General features: G+C 39.1%; 1 protein-coding gene across 7 annotated transcripts in view; it reads right to left on the bottom strand.

Annotated features, from left to right (window-relative positions):
- The window catches only part of LOC126847403 (AF4/FMR2 family member 1), a 158,906-nt gene that overhangs the window by 24,456 nt on the left and 122,228 nt on the right, over positions 1–12,222 (bottom strand). For all 7 annotated transcript variants that reach the window (XM_050587603.1, XM_050587599.1, XM_050587600.1 and 4 more), the window contains one exon: positions 1,787–1,892. In XM_050587603.1, coding sequence (XP_050443560.1) covers positions 1,787–1,892 — 106 coding nt within the window. The remainder of the gene's footprint in view (positions 1–1,786; positions 1,893–12,222) is intronic.

Below are 12,222 nucleotides of genomic sequence, written 5' to 3'. Positions count from 1 at the left end.
CCGCGCACGTTTCTACAACACTCACATTTATTCGTGCACGTTATCGCGAAGCATACACGCGTATCGACCATCAGAGGAGATGGACAAAAAATAAATGCTTATTTAAATCACGCAGAAACGGTGACAATCGCCCACTGTGAACACCATACAGTTCCATACGATTGTTATTATAATTATTTACAGCGTGACAACTGCCGTAGGTACATATAATATATTTTAATAGTAGTGATGAAATAGCATACTGTTATCATATTAGCATTTTATATACAAGTATATAAGTAGATTATGTTTCAGAGAGAATATAGGGCAGGAAATAAAAATCCAAAAAAAACTTATGTAATATGTCAGCCGCTTGTCGAATGCTGCCAGTTGTGGCAAACTGAATGAAAAAACTGAAATCATATTATTATTATTATTATTACGTCCCATTCCCTTTCAATACGCTCCTCTTAACGTCATTAGAAAACAATCATTAATTTTCACATGTTTGTAATAATTGACATTTCCCACCCCACAAGCCGAACGACTGTCGTCTAGTTGACTCGGTGGGAAAGAAAGCCTATATTCTTTACACGAATCACCAGCCGGTAAGAGGGTGGCACTCTGCGGGTCAACGTTCGGTTCGACGCGTGTGAGAATATTTTATATTACATTATACGATAAAATGCTTAGGGGAAAGCATAAAAAAGGTCATAGGCTGATTGTGTGTATAATACACGATAGACGAATAATAACACTCGAAATACTTCTTGTATAATATTTTAACCTATTTTCGATAACCATTATAATATTATGATGGCGAGACGTTTTGTGAATAAAATCCAATGAATTAACGGAAACTATACTTGTAATACCTAGCAAGAAATATATACCATTAACGACAACAGCAACAGCTAGGCAGAGAGGTACTTTCTATAACCGTTTTTACGTAAATCAAAAATGACTAATATTGATAATACGAGGTTGGCCAATGAGGGAAAAACAAATACCAGCGATTATATTACGTTGATATGAGATATATAAGCTAATGGATGTATGAGGTGGTAAATAATTATATCTAACATTATTTAAAATACACGCATACTAAATAAAGTAATCGCTATTGGTTTGAAATTACTATGCGGAGCTGAAAAGGATTTGTTTTTATTATCATAGTAATTTATAGTTATATCGAGTGAATTGAAAAAATTGTTTTAAGAAGTATTTAGAAAGGAATTAAAAGGGCTGTTAAAAAATTGTCAAGTTTATTTTAAAATTTAATAGACCGACAACCGCTGGTGACGGTTTTAGAATTATTAAACATGTATAAGGATTTATTAAACGCTTAATGCATGTTTATGCAACCGGGCTAAATGCATTCACGTTGTACATATTAGATTATGTAATGCAATGAAAACAGCTGTTGTCCCTACATTTTGCATATTATATACGGCGGTGTGTTTCGTATTAAGGCCAACCAGTTCAGAGTGTATTATTTTTACATACACGGGTAGGCAGTTTCACTATTACCTATATTAGTGGAGATACACGGCGAATGTGCCGCTCGGTGGGCGGGCGGTACGAAAACAAAAGTAAATTGACTATATATTTTCTCTCGGTTAGGAGAAAGGAAATTCCCCCGGCCGACCGGCAATATCCAGAAGACGACGGTCTTGGTGGCCGTATAATCGAGTGTGTCGGAATAAGCAAGGTTCCCCACTGGCGGCACGGCTTGGATAGCGTATAGGAAGGTGGGGACAATGGCCAGCCAATTTAGATTTTTACGGAAACAACAAATAATAATTACCTTGACCGGCGACCCGAATAGTTCTTTTTTGTCTTTGACGTTGTTTTCGGATACTTGTTGCTGACGGGACTGCCGTTCTTTTTCTCGTTGCTTTTCCCGTTCCATCCTGCAAAAGAACAAAATCAAATACACATTTTAATACAAGCAGCAAACCCGTTTAAACGAAAACAATTTTTAACAATAAGGGTCGGCGCGCGTCGAGGTTTTCCGCTAGGCACATACAGATTGCACCTGATCGACCGATAGCGGTTCAACGGTCAGGCTGACCGGTGCGGTGCGACAGATGGCCAAAGCCCAAATATTTTATATTAAGTGATCGTTTTCAGACGGCCTAAAAAACGACCGGCCGAACTGCCGATTCTAAAACATAATAGTATTGAATCCGTGTAGTAACATGTGTGCGCACAGATACATAATAATAATATGTACCTAAACCTAACCGAATATAGATACGCTGGGGGACGATCACGGGAACAGATGCACCCAGACAGGTATATAATATTTTGGTAACAGTGCAAAGGAGTGTTTTTTTTTTTGTACCCGTGGAGGATTCCGGTAAATTCTACAGGTAGACACCGCAATGCTATGAAATCAGCTGCTTCGTAAAATAGACCTTTTTCTTGCCACCCTCTACCGGCTAGAGAAATTCCGAATGTATACAGTATACCCTACAGCTGCCCCGACCACCGACGCACACCTGACATGTGCCGGGCGACCACCGAAGATCTCCAGGTGGAACTCATGTCCGGACGGCCGTATAACCTCGATAACGTCACGTACTCAAAGTAACACACATACTGCACACGGTAGCTGCGTCAGTCGTTAATTATAGTTACTATACATATACTCATTGTACTGATAGAAAGAAAAAAATTGGTAAAATATCTTTTTAGAGCGGCTTTCACACTAAATATGATACTATAACCATGGGTAAAACATAAACAATTTATAATTTCTTCCATGATAAGAGCATTGCATAGTATCTTTCACTAACTGTAGATATCTACCAGCTAACAAATCGATTGCAACAGTTAACAACAATAGCATATAGTGCATAACCAAGGATCGATGCACAACAACAAACCGGAAATTGTGTGTATGGGACTCGGCGCGGTTTAGCTGGGGATCTTCTCGGATGCGACAGAGGCAACGCAGAAGGGGTGAAAGACCCTACCGGCCACGTGACCTCCACCGTCATTCCTCTGCCTGTTGTCGTCAAATAAGGGAGCGCGAGCATGTTCGTGTGTGTGTGTGTACACACATGTGAGGGGAATGCTAATGAATTGGAATTTACAATGCGACATCTGCCGAAGAAAGCATTACTCAATCGTGTGTGAGATTCGACGTATAAAAAGCGCAAGAAAAAATGATTTACAAGAGTTTTAGCGGGTCGCGTTTGTAATACTTTCTTGTAGGGATCGTCGCTTTTGATATTTAATACACGTGGGAGGAGGAGGTCAAGAACTGCTTAAGGGAGACGATGCAGGATAGACTTGTGCAACGACGGAGGCGACGCCGTTCAACATGTACAACATGATGTACAAGGCAATGAGCAGAGTAAGAGAGACAATTAGGGTCGGTCGGTTGCGTGGAAAATTGTCTGTTGTGTACGTTGTAATAATTATTAATGACAAGCGTTGGACTTTTATAGAGCTTGTGTGCACATGAAGCCATAAAGAAAATTTGTTTGTGTATGTGGTAGAGAACACCCCAGAAGACACATATACACAGGGAAAATCAATAGTCGCGTTTATCCCTAGGGCGGCCACGGTGGCGGTCACTATATAATATAACGTCGACGAGAAGAGAATATACATGGCATATTTTTTTTTTATTCACCCGTATATTTAATATATTGTTCCCCAGTCTGAAATCTAAACGACGGGCGGCGGCGGCCGATGCCTGAGGGTTTATGTATACTTGGTTTTGGGCTCACCCCTTCTCTCCCTACCAACAAATAAAACAACCAGCGGATGTCTATTTTTGCGTCTCGACAAGGGGCGGTGCGCTAAACAACACGAACAACGACGACGATAGCAAATCAACGTTAATATCCTCTTCTATATTAATATGATCCGAGTTCGTTTTTTAACGGGTAGTGTATTTTACAAGTGTATTTTATGCTGTACACAATAAGAACAGAAACGCTTTCAGGCGGTAAGAACTTTCTTTTTTCCAAATTCGGATCGACGGGATCACGACCTCAACGCTGGTTCACAGTAGTTCCATTCGGGATTTAAACGAGGGCGGTGGTCTGTTTTTGTACAGACGTGTATAGCGAAAACACGTGGAGTAGGTACTTAAGTTGTTAGCTGCTCGAGTAAGACCTTCGAGTGTGATTACAACGGCGAACCCGGTGATATGTTTACGAAACTCCAAAATATACAGGTCTTAACATCTATATTTCTAGACCGTTTAGTTGGGCTTTAAAAGTCGGATTTAACGAGTAGGATAGGGCGTATGTGTAGTTAAGTCGCGTCGGTTGCTCGAGTTTCTTTTTATCCGAAATAAGTCCAAGCTCAACCCCGTCAGGACGTCGATCGCATTATTATATTATATTGTGTACGTTAAAAAAGAAGTACAACGCTACATTGTACAGACACAACACACACACACACACACACATACATTCACAACCGACCGACCGACCGATTATTCTATTAAAACGGGCATTCAAAGGATGTGCTTTTTGCGTAAATAAAACATACACATTTCGTGGAACGACTCGACACATTGTACGGGTTGCGTAATGTCAATAATATAATACACACACCCACAACCGACTTAGCGATGAGTGGGGCAGTGCCGTGTATATGGCAAAAGTTGCGTGCCGCCAGACAATTGGATTACATTATATTATATGCTCACCGCCGCTGCCGTGAAGTTCATTGAATACCCGTTATAAATATTTGCCATTCGACGGAAAATGTCGACAGAGGTAAATATTATTAATACAATACGATAAAAACCGTAGTAATAAAAACCACCTTCAATCGACAGTCGACGACAATATTATAAGTTTGAAATATCATTATAATACTTGTATTATTTTATTAAAAGCCGTCGTTTATACCCGGCCCCGGACGAGGCGCGAGTTCGAATAAAAGGAGAGAAAAAAATCAACAGTTCATAAAAAAAATGTTCAACCAGCTCCGGCACGCTTTAAGTACCGCACGAATGAAGTTTGGGAATGTTCGCCGTTCGCAGTAATACTCGGAATCCGTTAACAATAACCTTAGCGTTAAAAAGAATCGCCGTTTTTTTTCCTTCACTTTGCATTCGCATTGTACAAAAGTCAAACAGTTCTGCCCCTGAACGTTTAACTACTATTAGTTGCTACATAATAAACAGAACGGGTGCTCGTCGGCAAGTCAACGGCATTATTATGCAGTTTCTACCACGAACCGGTGTGTACTCAAACCGATTGAACTACTCACGAGATTGCTCCCAAAGTACCATAAAAACCATCTACCCTCATACCTAACCGACTAGCCAGAAAGTTAAGAAACAGGCTAAATATATTACCGACGCCGTTTTTGTTTCTCCGAGCAATGATCTTTAGTAAATAATATGTGGGTGCTCAAAAAAAATTGTTAAATGCAAACAGAACGTGAAGTATGTCAAATTGTACATACATTATTGTTAATTTTGATAGTATACAAAATAAACAGTAATTTTGACATTGGTTTCAAATAAATTACATTTAAGTTTTTAACTAAAATTACAACAACGATACTGTATAATGTAACCGTATATTATGTTACATAAGATAAAAGAAAGTAATATAAATATGAATAAAACAACTAAATACAAACGGATAGAAAATCCGTTTGGTAAGGTACTTCAATGATTACGTTTTTGTTTCAATTTAAAGCTTTATATATATGTATACTAATACACTATTTGATGGACAATAAAACATTTCACTACTTCTATAAAAATAAACTACATTTAATTTGTTTCAGTTCATTACAATTCAAATTTTACCAGTTAGGATGATATTGGAATATAAACGAATGATCTAGGCCCTTGGTGATTGAATGATTTAGTATGGAGATACATTTAAAAATACCTAAGACTTCCGTTTAGATTTTTTTTAATGTTGCAGAGGGTGACGGACGATACTCTGAATGTTAAAAAACCAGCATAGACCTCTCCAGAACTAACGCGCTCAATCATGCGTCACCCGACTATACCTAGTTTTTTTTAAATAATTCATATTATAAAGTAACATTATTGCAGCGTTTCTATTACCGGTTGAACCGACAAACGCCTGCCTAAATTTATACTGTTGTATTTAAAAGGAAATCAAATGTCATACATCGTACAATAACAATGTAGAATAATAATGCAAAACGTTTTATCACTAGCTGATTATCAAAAGCACGGCTTTTTACATTGTTATTAAAAGGAGAACGCCGTTTTAAAGAGTGGCTTCGATTGGGTCAACGGCTTGAAAACCGTTTCACCTACATGACAGGAATTACCGCATCTGTACTGCTTACATTTACGTTTTAAAAGCGTTTAGTCTTAATTGCCCCTAGTAAAATTGATAAATATAAACGGATTGGTCATTGTTTATTAGTCGCCAGTCAGTATATATTTTTTTTTTTTGGTATAGTTGACTTATCAAGCTACACAATCCAAGTGTGCTTTTAGAGTTTTTAAGTAGAAATTGATAAAAAATCCCAATAGCTAATTAATTACCTATTATATCACTCATGCGGCGCTTAATTTGATTTTGTAATTAGGTATATTAAAACTGTCAACAAGGTGTCGGGTGTTATAGTGTCATTTAATTTCGTATAATAATATTTTGATTTTAATCTTATTAACACACAAGTTAGGTTAGCGTTATGGGTTAGAATTAAAATAATAAGGCACATAATAATAAAATCATAACATTAACAGAACATATTTAGAGGTCTTATGAAAGATGAGGAATTTTGGTGGCAAGGAGTTCCACTAACGGTAAGATAGTCAGTATTTGAATTGTGTAAGCAACCAAGTTAAAAAATGAGGTCAACACCACAGACTATTAGCACTTATTATAAGGTGGTTGAATGCTGCTTGAAGTCGTCCGATATAAAATTGGGCGTTCATCCTTAAATGCAATACGCTCTTCGTACCACGCACGGTTTTTTTTTACTCCTCTCCATATGTTGAATGTATGATAAGAGACTCGATTCGGGTAAAAAGCAACGGTATTATAGTGTGATAGGAGCTATAGGAAATTTGTACACGGCTACGGTGTGCACTGTGCAAGGTATTCCGCACCGTTGTGTGTGTATATAAAATAATAGGTTATGTTATTATTATACCGTGTTGGGGAGAGAGAAGATCTCGATTACCTCGGCCAAAGCGGCTACTATATGATAACAACAATACTACTTTGTGTGTGATCGAGCATAGAGTGAGCAGCAAAACCGGAGAAGTGCACAAAGATATTGTTGTGTGTTGTCTCAGTTCGGCTGATGTCTGTTGTATGTGCATCGTGCTGGCGAGGGGGGAACATATCTATATATATATATGTACAATATATAACCGCGATGGTTCTACTGCCGACGTTCATTGGCAATGGTCGTTGACCTCAACTATACACTGAGGCACCGGCTGCGACGACGGCGACGGTTTTTTCGTTCGCACCGGAGCAACACGCGCCCATAGACTTTGGCCGGGCAAATCCCAAATCGAGACCCGAGGCCGGAAACTGAGATTTTCATTTTTTTTTCACCACTCGAATTTCGTTTAGGAAATTCTTCACCGGGGTATCGTTTTGAAATTCGCGACAAAAAAGGCAATAAAAAAAACAAGACGTGAAATAATATTGTACTATATTCCGTCATACTAATTTTGTGTTCATCCACTCGTCGGGCTCGAAAAACAGCAGATCTATCACACTGCTATTGTTATTTAATATCTCCATAGTATTAATATATCAGAGACCTAGCCTCCGATGTCGCATGACACACAGCACCGAGACGTGCGACCGTTCATGTTACAGACAAGGCGTCGACGGCGAACGGCAGGTTTATAGTTGGGCCGACATAAAAAAAAAAAATGATAATACTAGCTCGCGTGTGTGTGTGTGTGTGAACGACGAAGAATATTTACCTGCTGTCGGCCAAACGGACGAGCAAGCGACGACAAATAGGGGGCGAACAGATCCGGTGTTTTGTTTTCCCAGACCCGGGAGGCTGTCCCACGACAATATTTATACGATTCGATTTACGGTCAAAAACGATACGCGAGGATGAAGACAAAAAACGATTTTGGCCTTCCAGTCGAAAACACAAACTATATACACATACTCGTACTCAAACAAACGGCATCGAAATCATAGCCCCGCATATACATAGATTACAGCATTAGGTTTATGTGGGAAACGCACTACATATTTTCTTCCCGACCCATTTAACTTCTTAATATACGTTTGTGACGACGATAACAACAACATCGGGCGGTACACTTATTACACTATTACGAAATCGGTCATCGCTTAGCTGTAGGGAAAAAAAACCGGTTTGTTACACTAAGGGACATGCATTGCACACGGTTAGGTTACCCGGCCCTCGACTTGTCAGCGGTACCTACACAGTGTAAATACATTACAATACACTCGAACCACATAGGTCGGGACACGATAATTTGCCCTTTCATCGGCAAACGGCAATAAGTAGGCGTAGGCTGTGTTGTTTAGCCGGACCAAAGACTTGAAATGGTGCCATATTATGAATATTTGGCATTGACGATTTCTGAAGCTTATAGGAAAAAAGCTAGGAAAAAAACAAACGAGAGAATGATCCTATTTGGAATTTTTACGCATAATTTTTTTTTTTTTTTTTCAATTTATTCGACGCGAGTGTATCGGTCAGCGTCTTAATGTATTTGTTGGGCGTGTGGGATAGTATGAAAATATAGCTGCTGACGAATGGAGATTTTTAAACACAACGTCCGATAAACGTATTCCGAACACACGACGATAATAATCGGCAATTGTTATTCGTATTGTGCACCAATATTATTCGCAGCCAGTGTGTCACACCGTAGGAATTCGTTGGCGGTGGACTCTGGGTTTCTTAATTACAATATTTGTGCCGAATACCCGAGTAAACAACAGGGTAAACAGTTTAATATTAAAACAACAATAGTGCGCCGATAATAATACTCAACTGCGAAGGTGATAATAATAATAAATGTGCCAATAACAACGATATAATGCGTGCGACCTAGGCGAAGTAAATAAGGGCATCGGTTGTTGACTTATCGTTAGACAGAAGCGTAAAAAAAAACTGCGCCGCAAAATGTATAATTTTGGACGGCCGAACACGACCACGGTCGCGGTGACACTGATAAGAGCGCCTGATAACGGTCATTAGCAAGCTGAAACCGGTTTTACAACGATAACCGGCCTCGTTTCCAACTCGGAAGCCTGACGTATAATTAATGAGCAAATATTAATTTATTGAAAAAAAATATATTTGCGCAAATGGTGTTTCGCTAAAAAATATACGGTTACAATATAATACCGGCTAGTAAATTAAATTTTTTATCACACAACTACTAAAGGGCACGTAGGAAACCAACCCAAGACCACCGCCCCCCCCCCCCCCGATTAATACAATTGACATCGGTACAAGCCAGACAGTTTCTCTTAATCAACAAAAAAAAAATTAAAGACTCTACAATAGTTTTATTCGCAAGAACATTGGAATCTATGTAGATTTACAAGCATAATCGTTACGGCCTGCGTCTGCTGAAAAACAGTTTATATTAAATATGTTATTATTATATTATTACTATTCGTCGTGATGTTTATGTGGACTCTATTTGGTCGGACCCGATACACACGGTATAGGTAATAATTATTGTTTATGTTTTCGAAATGTTCGAAAAAACTGCGTTTCAGTAAGTTTCATGTTCTGTCTATTAAAAAAAAATAGTATACATTTAAAAAAAATACCGACAGAAACATTACCGCAAATCCGATTCGTACAAGTCAAGTTTGCATACGATTAACGAGCAGCACCGACCGTGTAACCGTACCTTCGACAAACTCTATGAGCAGTGGTCAATTTACAAAACGGACGTTTCGTCGTCGCTCATGAATTATTAATGATAAAAAAAAAAAAAAAAAAATGAAACACCCAACCGTAATAATATTATAATTATTACTTTTGATAAACTCGCGAATGGAGTTCGAAACGACTGGGACTGCGATACACGCTCGTTACATTACTATCGAGTGCAGTAATGTAATATTGTAAACCTACTTGGTGTTTTATTCGAGTTTGTAATAATTTGTAAACACAAATTACTTTGTTCGGCGACGCAAACCCAACTCGGTCGAATCGAAGGAGACTTGCGCGGCCGCACGTTTGTCGTTTTTAACTATAATAAGTGTACCTAAAACGATGCAAAATATTCGAAAACCCCGCCGCCCTTCTCCCGCCGCGTTAATATGTACTTATTCCGCGGCAACGGAGGTAAAGCGAACCGAAATAATAATTAAATAACTTTTTCGTCTTTATAACCGAGTTTGGGAATGAGTCTTAGGCCGGCGATGGCGGCGGGTCGACCGACATTTCTGTATATTTCCACAAACAACTGGATAAATACGACGTGGGAGAGGTGTGCGGCGGTTGCCGGCAATGATAAAGCCAAAGGGCAAATTATTCCGGTCTTTCACCCCCGGTCTATTCCGAGTATCGTCCATAAAGCGTATAACAATGCGGCGAATGTGTAAGAGTAAACACAGCTAGTTGATAAAAAGACTATGTCGCCGTCGCCGGTAGATACATCTTTTCAAACGAGCCAACAGACCGGAAGCCGTTTTTTCGGGTCGGCCTAAGTACACGACGAGACGCGGCGGAAAAAAGTAGAAACGAGTAAGGAAGGTAGTAATTTTGAAAATTTCCATTACAAAGAGCCGACTCGAAATTTCGACGACGGCAACAACACCACAAAAAGCTTAGCAATAGTTAGTTTGGTAACATATTTAGTTAAAAAAGAAACGATTCAAAGGAATTCTTCTACAGCTCGATTAAAAAACGCAAACACTGTTCGCTGCCAGTAAAATAATATACTACCTACTCGGGTCGTTTGGGTGCTAATTCTGGCGCTGACGTAACGACCCTAATTGGATCCCTAATGAAAGGGTTACCTAAACGCGGTCGTGGCGACCGTGCTTTCAAAAACCTATAGAGTATTGTCCATATGTAATGTTGAGAGTCGACCCGGTCGGATTAACGTGAAAAGTCGACAGGCCAACAATATAAGTTTATCAGCTATACTTCATCAAGTTGTTTTACTGCCATTAGCTAAGATAGGGGGTGGCATTGGGATTTTAAAAACCTTTTAAAATCCTTAAAAGTTAAAATTAGTGCTACTCTAATTTTTTTATTTCAACAAATCTCTTACTAAAAAATAAATGTAGATATTTTGAAAAGCACTAATTTTAAACTTTAAGGTTTTTAGTATCCCAACCCCCATCCTCCCTGATCTCCGCCTAATGTTTATTGACCTCGCAGAGCTTTACAAATTGTATTTTTAATTAAAACGGTCTTTGAAAAAATAACAAAAACGAATTGACGTGTCGTCGTCGGTCGGGGTTGTATAAAATCACACTCTAGCATTTTTTAAAGTTAAAAAAAATATGTACATATATATATTATTGGTAAGCTATGACACGACTTGCGTACGCTAGAAGACATCTGGTGTCGGGAAATCTATTTAGGCCTCGGGGGGCAGGGAAACGTGTCGCGCGATAGTGGTAAAATTAAGAGATACTGTTGTGTGTTGTATGGGGGTCTTAGTTTTTTTTTTTGAAAATTCCTTCCCGTGATTTATACGACTATCCCGGGCGAGCCGGAAAGCGGGACGAGGACACCCCGAAGCGAAATAACATACACACAATAATCTTTATACATATATATATATATATATATGTATAATATTAATGGCCGATGTCATCGCGAACGACTGTTGCGGCGTTGCCGTCTGTTTGTCGTGCACGTTTAGACTGTGATGGCACACAGCAGAGGACGTGATCTTACACTGTCCGCACAACAGAGTTGCTGGTTGCACGCGCACGTTGTCGCCGTCGTAATAATCATAATGTAAGTACGCTCTTTTTAAACCGTTCGGTTATCCAGTACAGGAATATCCATAACCACAAATGAGCTCTACAAGGGGTTTCCAAGTCATTCGACACCTTCTCTCTCCGCTATCATCGAAATACAGCTACCGAAAAAAGGTCATCCCGAATTCCCGGCACCCGAGTCCTCTAAAGACATGCGTCGGGAAGGTTTACAATTTTAAACAGTCAAAGCGGCCGAGTAATTAGTAACAGTAATTACAAATTACTAAATTCAGATACTTTTTTTGATCAGAACACCGAAAGTCTTGTCAACCTGTATGGTACAGTAGCTAATAGG

This window comes from Adelges cooleyi, unplaced genomic scaffold (genome assembly GCF_023614345.1).
Source record: "Adelges cooleyi isolate 19-005CV unplaced genomic scaffold, UGA_ACOO_1.1 ACOO_flye_CR_arks_rails_tigmint_CR_PRNA_108, whole genome shotgun sequence".
Lineage (NCBI taxonomy): Eukaryota > Metazoa > Arthropoda > Insecta > Hemiptera > Adelgidae > Adelges > Adelges cooleyi.
Note: the sequence above shows the minus strand (reverse complement) of the source record. Positions and strands in the feature narration are given on the sequence as shown.